Source organism: Charadrius vociferus, unplaced genomic scaffold, assembly GCF_000708025.1.
Source record: "Charadrius vociferus isolate BGI_N301 unplaced genomic scaffold, ASM70802v2 scaffold71, whole genome shotgun sequence".
Taxonomy (NCBI): Eukaryota; Metazoa; Chordata; class Aves; order Charadriiformes; family Charadriidae; genus Charadrius; species Charadrius vociferus.
In genome coordinates, this window is record NW_009647032.1 from 1,868,020 (window position 1) to 1,880,386 (window position 12,367).

At 38.4% G+C, this 12,367-nt stretch overlaps 1 protein-coding gene across 1 annotated transcript in view; it reads right to left on the minus strand.

The window, feature by feature from the left end:
* Positions 1-4,168: 4,168 nt before the first annotated feature.
* The window catches only part of LOC104295801 (chromosome unknown open reading frame, human C11orf74), a 43,450-nt gene continuing 35,251 nt past the window's right edge, over positions 4,169-12,367 (minus strand). The window contains exon 6 of the mRNA XM_009895587.1: positions 4,169-4,321. Coding sequence (XP_009893889.1) covers positions 4,169-4,321 — 153 coding nt within the window. The remainder of the gene's footprint in view (positions 4,322-12,367) is intronic.

Consider the following 12,367-nt stretch of genomic DNA (forward strand, 5'->3'; position numbering starts at 1 on the left):
AAAAAGCAACGTTCTTATCACACACTACTACAGAAACTCTATAATGACCTCTGTAAAATCAGAAACCAAGCAGTTAAAGATATGTTTTTTACATTTCATTTGCATTGGCTCTGCAATTAAATATTTTCCCATAATGATAATGGGTAATATATACATTCAGCAAAGTCAAACCAGGAATTGATTTGGCTCCGTATTGTTTCAGGTTAGACTGTAAATATCAGGGTCCTGTCTGCTCTGTATGAATATAAACAGCCTCAGAGGAGTTCTGCCAATTTATAGCAGCAGAAAATCAAGGCCAGAGGATCAAAGGGTCTTTTCCATAAAAGCAGCGATTTGTTTCCATGCCATCTTCTTCAAAAGGTTCTGAATCATCTGGTGAGTACTCTCCATGTTTAAATTATTCTCTTTCAGTGGCACTGTGTGTATACAAGTGTATATAATGATACCTTTGTGCATTAACAGAGGTATATTTAGAACCATAATAACGTCTGAGTCAGACAGATTTGTCTGCATCTCTTTTCATTTCTTCAATTTTTATCTTATTCTTTCACAACCATTATCTCAGCAAAAAATTAGTCTTCCCTTTACACTCACAAGGAGTAACTCTGGGCATTAATAATATCTGAGCTTGACCCACAGCCAGCCAAGGAAACAACGCTTCAGATTCCTGACCCAGTGGAAGGACTACTATACTTCCCATAAAACTCAAGGAATTTCTCCCCAGAAGTCAGGATCCATCAAGACTGTGGAAAGAAAGAGTCGGTATCCTTCTGGTAACACCCAAGTAAGCAACAAGTTTAATAGAGATAAGCTTACTGGCTGATATGGATGCATATTTCTGTTGCACTTTAAACATCAAGGAAGTCATGAATACAAAGGGATTAGAGAGATGCATCACACAGTCTTCACTTCCAACAGGTTCATCCAAGATCAGAGATTTGCAGTCAAAATCCTTGTCAGTGCAGTAGGGAGAAAATCCTGTGCCCCACTGCAGCAGCCCCTAAGTCAACTCCAAGTAGCACTCAGTTTCCTGTTCCATGTGTGAGTTTTGCCTTTAATGCTTTTGGAAAAGAAGACAAATGTTTAGAAAAGACCATAAATAGAAAAGGATAATGTCCCTCACCAACCCCTGCTGAAAATATTAAATATTAAAGAGAAAACAAGCTACAAGAGGAAAAGATATATATTATTCAGACTTCAAACCATCTCACAAACCCTGAAACAATTCCAGGTAACTAACTCCATGTACATATATAAAATTTAACATGCACATAAAGTACGTTCTTAAAAATGACAACCTGGTAATGGAGAAGAGAAAAATATGCCTCCTTTTTGAAGGATAATCAAATGAAAGGCACAAGCCAAAAACAACCAATGGGGCAAGCCAATAAAATGTCATGTTCAGAAAATGTAGCCTACGTTGCATAATCTCCACTGTCATATTCGTCTCTGTTAACAAAGAGCAAAAATCTAACTCATGAGTGGTGTAAATGTCAGTGAATTATTCCCATTTCTCTGTATGATGTATGTCACTAAAGAGTTCCAATTTTGTTGAGTATTCTGCACCAAAGTGATTCTTTCTATCAAATGGAACCATATAATGACTATACTGAATGACACTTATGGAGCAAAATAGGTACTCCGAGCATTTGGTCTGAGAATCATCTGCCTATGAGAGAAGAAACTGAATGGCTGGATGTATCCCTAATGTACAGGGAAAAACTGATATGGAAATTAACAGAAAATGCACAGAGCTGATTTGGCCTGAAGATCATTATGAACCCCTGGACAAGTTTTCTTATTGACTCTACTAGCAATAAGATTCCAACAGGACTGATCTATAGTTTGTGTCTCATACCTTTCTAAAAAACACATTAAAAAAGTGCAAAATTCATAATTCCACAAACCCATAAAGTCCACCTTTATGGTTGATTCTTTGTCTGCAGGTTAACAAACTCTGTACACAAAGGTGTCTTAGACTGGAGGTTCCTTACTTTATCTTTGCTATACATACATAAGTTAATAAGGTTGCCTCCCTTATTTTTCTGTTGAGGCTTTTAAAGGTTGACCTTGCTACCTTTGTACAGCAGTTCTCAATCATCTTCCTCCCAGATCTGCTTGTGGAGCTCTTCCAGAACTTACTTCTTGTCCCTCCCATTTCTACACATTATCTGTGTCTTCTAGTCTTCCAGAAGAAAAATAATTAATAAATAGATCTGCTCAGTAATTTTTAGCTGAATGTTTCACTGGAAAATTCCAGTTGGATCTTAAGCACTTAATTCAAAATATCTTGGGTTCAACAAAACACTTCACTGAATTCAAATGAATTCACATTAAAAAAAAAAAGTTTCCCTAAAAAAAAAAAATGTTTGTTTCCCAAACATCAGAATCTGCTATACAGCCAATTCCATTAAAAACTGTTTAACTACAGCACAGGCATCTTTTTGAGTGTAGATGTTAAAATAAATTTCTCTTTACCTTCTACCAGCAAGGCCCTATACAGACCAGTTTTGCTATACAACATACTTGTAGTTTTATATCACTCTCCTTAAACATCTGGCCTGAGACCACTTTCTTTTCTGGTTTTGGGTTTTTTTTTTAATCTCATTCTTAAATTATATCCCCCTAATCGAGGTAATACCATTCCTCAAAACAAATGCTGTTCAGATTTCAGTGGTGCATGATTATGGTCTACAAAATTACTGATCCAGAAAACTTCCTTTGGAGCATCGAAGCACCTTTCTTTGTTTTTATAAATTGCTGACAATGGAGCAGCCAACCAGTCACACGGATTTCATCCAGAGCCTTTATACAACTTGTGGTTTGGTCTCTAGTCTGTGTGCTCAGGCACTCTTCCCAAATCCATCATGTTAATCACCCCCTTCAGAAATAATGGAGATAGGCCAAGGACAAAATGTTGGTCAATAAACTTCAGCTAATGCAGTTATACCAGGAAAAGACCAATAATGCAATTCAGTGTTGTGATGTTAAACCAAGCATCAATAGCAAAGCTTCTACAGTATGCTGAAAAAAAAAAGAATTCTAAACACCTCATAGCAAGAGTACATACTACCTCGTGTCAGAGATACACACTCTTCTCTCCCACCCATACTACATTTACTTAGCTCCAGAGTTTGCTGTATTTCAGTGACACTGAGTGTAAGCCATAAGCTGGTATTTGGAATCACCTCCTGTAAAAAAATGTAAAATCTGACAGCCTTTCAAAGCCAGTTTCTTTAATGGATGAGATCACTATTTTTGCCTCTGTGCAGAAGGCTTTTTGTAGCGGTTCATTTTTTAATTGTTAGGAGATGCACCATATGAATTTTGATCAACTCAAAAAGTTTATTGCAAACAGGAACATTTATTTCTCTGCAAAACTGAAGTAATCTAAAAGACAGGGAAAAAAACTAGCATTCCCAAATTTATTCACTCATATAACTCTGTATATTTAAGTCTTATAAAGATAGAGAAAGAGTTTACAGACTGATTTGTCAGCTGCAAAAAGCTCTTATTTGTATTACTGAAAGAACTAGGTAAAAGGCAGCTTTAGGGCTAGCTCTGCACTAGTCAGGAACTGATTCAGTACCAACTGTAAGTCAGAGTGGCCATAGTGCTATTCTGAATTCCACCAGCTTGTTTTGGTCCTATGGAACAATTACTCCAGCATACTAGCCTGAGCCAATACAGGATTCACCTCGCTCGAGGATTTTTCTACAAAAAGGAATTTATGGCTGTCATTTGAGACATCCTTCCAACTGCCTTGTACCACCTGGAAAACAACAAAGTAGCTGAGCACTGGGGCTAAAGATATTAAAAGTCATTGATCTATACAAAAATCTTGCTGGGTTTAGGGACAAATACAGACATCCTTAGCCAACCTTAATGCCTAAGTGTACAGACTGCTGAAGGGCTACTATACAAGCAACTCTGGGTAAGCACCATCTTCCTATTCTGTGCTTTCCTTAGGACTAGGAGGAAGTGCAGGGAAAGGCAACTTCAGCCTCCAAGGCACCTTGGTGGAAGAAACAAAAAAAATCTCGAGGACATCATTTACTGGCCACATAGATAAAAACACTAAATAAGGGTACAATGAAGAGCTAGATTTACCCCCTAAAAACGTTATTTCAACAGCACTGCACAGAATGCCTTTCACTCAGTCTTCAGCTCATGCTGACTTGACATCTGTCCCCGTTTTCTTCTCTTCAGACAATTCTATAATGGCCTTCAGCTCAGCTTCAGAGAACTTAGGGGTCAGTGCCACATTGTCATAATCAAATTCTTCATCAAGAGAGAACAGTTGAACATCATCCCCTAGTAGCTGTAATGAGAAAAAACAGATAAATAATATTGCTGCAAGTGACGATAAGGAAACTCAAAATATAAACTTCTAATTAATATTTAATTAAGCTATTTTTCCTGACTCTAGCATTCTCAGCTGATTAAGCTCTTTTTAAGTAAAAGAATAAATTCAATTATTCAATTTGACCTAATTTAAGCCATTTAATGTGCCCCGTTTGTACTGTATCTGAATTAATATCATTAGCTAATTTCCTCAAGGCAAGGAATCTAAAACCCTCCCTTGCACACATCTGTTACATTCCTGCCACTTGTAGTGGCAGGGCTGTGGGGATATGGACAAGTTATGTACAGCTATGTTAAATTTCAAAGACAGATTCCATATCCTTAAAATTTGGGCAAGTATCACATAAAGCTTCAGTGTACATGCAGATGACTAATGTAACATGCCTCCCAGAACACAGTTTCAGCAAAGAAAATGCCTAGAATGAAGAAAATGACACATAATCAGTTTTCAGACTCTAATAATTTCTTTTCACCAATTCAGAAATACGCAATTGGCTGGTCTGGATTTCTTGCATGATGAACACCAATCCGTTGCCAATATTTCCTTTGTTGACACAGTGTATATCATTTATGTATAGTTTCTCATTGAAATATCTTAGAATAAATGCTCTGCATATTGAAAAAAAATGAAAACAAATAACTATGGTAGGCTGCATGCTGATATAGAACTGCAGGGAGCCATGACACAAAAGGTTTATGGTAAACCATTACCTAAAATGAATTACAGAGCTACATAGGAGACACATCTTCACTGCCCAAACTGTACAGGAATGCTCCCAATCCTTTGAGAAGTTAATATCAAATGTCTAGAAATTTCAACCATGACAAATAGCACAACTCCTCATGGGCCCTGTATGTCAGATTTAAGTACTTCAGTACCAAATCAGCAAAACATTTAAACACATTCCTATTTTTTCAAACTTCTGATGAATCCTCAATGAAGCCAATATATATAAGAATATACTTACTTGTTTTGCTAAAAGGGTGGAAGAACACTCAGCATATTATGGTCACTGCTCAGTTTAGAAGGCACAGTATCCCACACAATTTCTAATAACGTTTTGTAAGAAGCTGTACTGACATGGTTAATGTCATCTAGTAAGTAAAAGAAGTGGTAGCTGGATTCCTCGCCAGTGGCTAGGCACCTGACAGACATGGCAACAAGTATCATGCAAGTATCCACATCCTTTATTAATAAACTGTAATATTGCCTGTAATATCAGGAATATTTTTGCTGGTTTTGTACAATTTTAATAATAATCTGTATTGCTTAATGTTCTAGGGCCTGGCTTCAATAGATGTTGGAGCATATAAATCATCCTAGATGCAGACCTGTAGACCATGGGCATTTATAAATGAGGAAAACAAACTTTGTAGATAGTGCTGGTCTAGAAAATGGTATTCATTCTGCATGCAAATATTATCTTGCTTATGTCCATAGACTATGCCAGGTAAACCACCATTAACTTTTATAGCACATTCAAGAAATGTTTACATGCGACAAAGCCTGCACACGCACTCTTTGACATTAAGGCTAAGGTCAACTCCTTGACCTCCTCACCGTATTCATGTCCAGTTTCATCTTTTCCACAGGCAAAACCTCCTAAAATTCCATGCCAGTAAGAGTACCTGCAACCGGGTGACAACTGGTACCTGCAGCCAGGGTTCATTACTACCTGTCTTTCCTTTGCAGAAATATAAACCACTTCTCTAAAGTACGATGCAAGGTGCAAATATTTTTCAGTTAGTTGTTCAGTTCATTTCAGTTAGTTGTAACAATATTCATTACTACATCTATAGGTAACTAAACTAAGAAAAGTTTAAATTACAGTAAGCCTTCGTAGGGATTCTACAAAAACAAATCTATTCTACCTCTGCCGACAGTATACAAACATTCATTATGCCCTTGTGTTGACCTTCATGTCATTCCAGGAACATTTTATGCATGTGGAGAGAAATACTGGAAAAACTTTTGTTTAAAAAACTCAACCCCAAAATGCCAACTGAAATTAGATGCCGAAGTAGAATATACCCAACTTCACTGTTAACAATTTGTCTGTTACCCACTCATTGCACATTTAAAAAGTTTATTCACATTGCATATTTATCAGTGTGCTTCATCTCTCAAACAAGTACGCAAAGCACTAGGGATTCTTTTTTTGCTGCTTCTCCCAAGAAGCCATTCACTTCAACCTTCCACACAGACAAGCAATCTAAAATTTTTATACTGCAAACTGCAATTTTGATCTATTTCAAAAGGAAGACATTTTGCAATAGAACACTGATTATTCTGAGCTGATCAAGTTATTATCTTGCTATTTTTGCCTAGGGAGCTGAGAGAAATATGTGAATTTCAGGTGTCTAATTTAACTAATTGAAATCTTTCTGAGAGCTCTCTGGGAATAGAATTTTGCTCTATTAGAAAACTGCCAGTTTGCTTAAGAATGCTCCTGTGATTTACTCTCTGAAGAAAAATTCATTTTCATTTACAGTTCCTGCATGTCCAAGTTAAAGGGGAAAAGAATGCAATGTTCATATTAATAACTGAAGTATTTTGCTACAGGCTGTTTTACAAAGTAATGTTGCAAATAAAATACCTTAAAGTTGAAACTTTCAAAAGTCTTAATAATTGGCAACTCAGTTCTTTTTATTAATCTGTGTGGAGTTGCAGCTTGTCTCTGTCCTTCTAAAACCTTATCTCTGTGTAATTACAGCACTCTATGATTCACTTGTTCAAATTAGGTAAAGGATGCACATACAATCACCAATAACTTCATTGTATACCCAAGGGAAATCTTACTAGTTCAATAATAATAAATAAAAAAGGGGGGGGGGAACGACACGTATGTATGCTATTATCTCATACAAACTTAACATATACTGGAGTACTTCTGGGCAAAAAAAAAGCTTTTCTTGAGCTTGGGGTACTGGATTGGGAGTCAATAAATCTTGACCAGTTTTCCACTTATGCTTCATTGCTTCATCATTCCGGACAAGTCACTCAATCTCTGTGTCTTTAATAACCTCTGTAACTCTTCCATCTTCTTTCACTTAGTCAATCCTGTCTTTAAGTTCCTCCTTGTTCTTGTTGCATTTACGCATATCACTTTGCAGAAACAAACCTCAGTTGACGCCTATCAGTAAAACCTTAAACCAAAGGAACTCAGTGGAAGCTGTATTTTAGGTGCTGCCACTCCACAGACAAAGATAAAATGATAGGCATGGTAAATACTTTTTTGAATGCTCAAATTAAATACAAACAATGGAAAATAGAAGGGTAGAATTCACCTTTCCTAATCCCAGCCATATAAAAATTAGGCTTCTAGATTAAGGTAGTCAGCCAAAAAAGACCAAGCCTGGAAAGTCAGACTGTGGATGGAGATATATTACATCTTAGGACAAATGCCTACAGCAAGTGGGATGAATTACTTTCTGGAGGTGCTTATCTCCCCCTCTTGATGACAGAATGACTAAATTAGACTAAATTTAAAGCTGAAGTTAGGTGAGATGAACCCAACTTTGAATGCATGTTTATAGTCAGTGGATCGAAAATACGCATTCAATTGAATTCATGCATATGCAGCGGGAGAAATAAAAAAAAAATAAAGACCCTAGGAAGCAGACATTAAGACATACTGTTAATTTAAAAACTATGACTTATTTTATGAAAGAAAATATTAAGTAGAAATAAAGGACAGTGTAAGTATCTGGGTAGGGAAGGTAAATGTTCTATGGTAATGTACTTCAACCATGGGGTGAATGTTGTTTCAATCTGCAGTGGCCCATGGCAGGTCATGTATGCTGCACTTTCGATGCTGAAATCCAGGAATATATTTATGCCTAAAACCTGGGAAGAAAGATGAAGCAACATTGGTGGATAACAAAAATAATTTGCTGTGTCATTCATTAAGTCTCTTCCCAACAGCTTTTGACAGAAAAACATTTTCAGGGAGACAAATTGTTCTTTAACATTTAGCCAAGTTATACGTTGGGTCTTAGCAGAGCTTCTTTTTTTGAACTTTCCCTGGCAATACGTTCAGAGATAAACACCTTCCCCTGAAGTCCTTCACAAGTATGTTCATAGCATAGACAATTGACATCCTACATTGCACTATTAAGCTTGTTTATTTTTCATAGAGAATAGTTTTCCATTCTCTATGAAAACTGACTAGGCAGACACATTCTGTTTCCCTTCCCTAACAGATTTGTTTTGATGGGCAGAGAATAGTCGAACTTCAAAGCAGGGACATCTGTAGGTGGGCAGATTTTGGCCTGTTTAGGAGCCTGGTTGACAGACTCCCTTGGGAGGCAGTCTGAAGAGCAAAGGAGTCCAGGAAAGCTGGACATTCTTCAAGAAGGAAATCTTAAAGGTGCAGGAGCAGGCCATCCCTATATGCTGAAAGATGAACCAGCAGGGAAGAATCTGGCTGAACAGAGAGCTTTGGCTGGAATTTAATCCGGCTACTGCAGTAAAAGACAATAAAAAATGTTTCTATAAAAATGTTAACAAAGGGCAGGCTATATAAGAATATCCATCCTTTACCGGATGCTGGAGGAAACATAGTGACAAAGGATGAAGAAAAGGTTGAGGTACTTTATGCCTTCTTTGCCTCAGTCTTTAATAGTAAGACCAATTGTTTCCAGGATACCCAGCCCCCTGAGCTGGAAGACAGAGAAGTGGAGCAGGATGAAGCCCCCATAATCCAAGGGGAAACAGTTAGGTACACCACTTAGACACACACAAGTCTATTGGGCCAAGGGCACTGAGGGAACTGGCGGAAGTGCTCACCAAGACACTTTCCATCATTTATCAGCAGTCCTGGCTAACCAGGGAGGTCCCAGTTGACTGGAAGTTAGCAAACGTGATGCCCATCTACAAGAAGGGCCAGGAGGAGGACCCGGGGAACTACAGGCCTGTCACTCTGACCTCAGTGCCAGAGGTGGTTATGGAGCAGATCATCCTGAGTGCCATCACACAGCATGTACAGGACACCCAGGTGATCAGGCCCAGTCAGCATGGGTTTATGACAGGCAGGTCCTGTTTGATTAAGCTGATCTCCTATGATAAGATGACCTGCTTAGTGGCTGAGGGAAAGGCTGTGGATGTTGTTTACTTGGACTTTAGCAAAGCCTTTGACACCGTTTCCCAAAGCATTCTCCTGGAGAAACTGGCTGCTCATGGCCTGGACAGCTGTACTCTTCTCTGGGTGAAAAACTGGCTCGATGGCCGTGCCCAAAGAGTTGTGGCAAATGGAGTTAAATCCAGTTGGTGGCCTGTCACAAGTGGTGTTCCACAGGGCTCAGTATTGCGGCCAGTTCTCTTCAATATCTTTATCAATGATCTTGATGAGGAGATTAAGTGCACCCTCAGTAAGTTTGCATACAACATGAAGTTGTGCAGGCTTGTTGATCTGCTTGAGGGTAGAAAGGCTGTACAGAGAGATCTGGACAGGCTGGATCGATGGGCCGAGGCCAACTGTATGAGATTCTACAGGCCTAAGTGCCAGATCCTGCACTTGGGTCACAACAACCACATGCAACGCTACAGGCTTGGGGAAGAGTGACTGGAAAGCTGACCAGCAGAAAAGGAGCTGGGGATGTTGGTTGACAGCTGGCTGAATGTGAACCGGCAGTGTGCCCAGGCGGCCAAGAAGGCCAACGGCATACTGATTTGTATCAGGAATAGTGTGGCCAGCAGGACTAGGGAAGTGATCATCCCCTGTACTTGGCATTGGTGAGGCTGCACCCCAAATACTGTGTTCAGTTTTGGGCCTCTCACTACAAGAAAGACATTGAGGGGCTGGAGTGTGTCCAGAGAAGAGCAACGAAGCTGGTGAAGGGTCTAGAGAATGAGTCCTGTGAGGAGAAGCTGAGGGAACTGGGGTTGTTTAGTCTGGAGAAAAGGAGGCTGAGAAGAGACCTGAAAGGAGGTTGTAGCAAGGTGAGTGTCAGTCTTTTTTCCCAAGTAACAAGTGATAGGACAAGTGGAAACTGCCTCAAGTTGTGCCAGGAGAGGTTTAGATGAGATATTAGGAAAAATTTATTCACAGAAAGGTTGTCAAGCATTGAAACAGGCTGCCCAGGGAAATGGTTGAGTCACCAACCCTGGAGGTGTTTAAAAGACAGGTAGACATGGCACTTAGGGACATGATTTAGTGGTGGACTTGGCAGTGCTAGGTTTATGGTTGGACTTGATGATCTTAAAGCTCTTTTCCAAGCAAAACGATTCTATCCTTCTCTTCCAGGGAAAATCTTTTTCTTTTTCTATACAAGTCCTGCCATAAGCAGGGCAAGACTTTATTTTCAAGGTAATGGACAATTTGAAGCACCTAGGGATTTTAAAATGGACCTGTTCAGTCCTGACAGTTATAAATATCAGGCCACAGTTATATCATCTAAATGAAGGCACAAATATGTGTATAATTTAGGGGAAAGACTGCCTTCATCTTGAGTAGCTTGGCACCAACCAAATGGTTGTGAAAATCATAAGTGTTTCTTCTTGAAAAATGCAGCAAGCCTTAACCGATGTAATAATACTTAGTTTTTCTTTCATAACCCAGCTTTTCCTCAAATGTAAATGAATTTTGCATGCAATGGGATCTTCATTTATTTCTCATGAATTATAGTTTAAAGAGTAATACACAAACACTTCAGGCTGCTACAACCCTCCTTCTTCTTTGGTTTCATACAGAAGTTATCAAATGAGAAAACTATAAAACCTCATTCTAGTTGGGGATTTTTGGGCTAATGGATATTTCTCAAGGCAAAAACCTTAAATTATGTCAATCCTTAGGGAAAAGAGGGAGTATTTTATTCACGGAATGGTGGGTATTAAAGCTTGAAAGGTCATTTTAGAACATCTACTTTTTCCCAAAGCAGACTTGTTCCTTATAGTAGAGTTTACTGCAAAGAACTAAACACAATTGAGCTCAGAAAAGGAGGCATCATATGCACTGCTATAACATCAATCCTGGTCATGTATCATTTATAAACTTGACTGAAGCCTCATGGGACATCAATAAGCATATGAAACAATCAAAACTGGCCCATTTTAGCCAGAAGCTAACTTCAGCTTCTGTTACAGTGATCAGCCAGGGGAAAAGAGTGGTGAAGAATTCTCTGCAATAGAAACATTCCCAAAAGTTAATGCTCACACTGACTACTTGGATAGGAAGCTTAATGACTTAAAATAAGCCTGTGAGCAATCCACACCTTCTGTTCCAGTTTGAAAAGAACGGAAATTCTGAGGGAAAATGGCAATTCTAAATTAAAACTTGTATTGACTCTGTCTCATTAAGACTCATACTCCATAATGCAAACCTCTCCATACCAGACCTAGACAATGCAGATCCTCAGCAGCATCTTGCTACTACTCATCTTCAAGAGGACAAATCCTAATTCTGATCACAATATATTCTAAAACCATTTTTTCTTTTAAATGTCATGTTAAAGGAATCATTCACTACATCCTTGTTGCAGAAGATGGTTCTTATATTCAGTCCAATAAGAACTGCAGGATGTCATAAGATCATGAGATCACTGTAAAATTAAATGGTCCATCATTCTATGTAAATAATGATTTGTTAGAAGGTCAGGAAGTGCAAGCGTTTACTTCAATATTCTGTGAGTTACACCAATGAAAATTTTTTTAATACACATACAGTTTGAAGTACTGAAGTACACATTTTGAAAATGTTGGACTATATAGTAGCAGTGTGTACCTTTCTATTAGTGTTCATCTCAATTCTTAATGTATTTAAGAATTCACGAATAATTTAAAAATTAATAATGCGATTTGTTAACTCATAGCAGTTTCACAGAGTCCATCTATATCCTTCTGTTCTTGAGGAAATAACGTTAGAAGCCAATAGGTAAAAAAACCCACCCCAAGCCCCTAGTGTTTAAATAAATAAATCTGACCTCATACCTCTTGGGCTTTGCTGTCCAATGGCTGTGGAACTGACAAAGTTCTGGGCTTCAGTTGAATAGGCTTATCAACAAA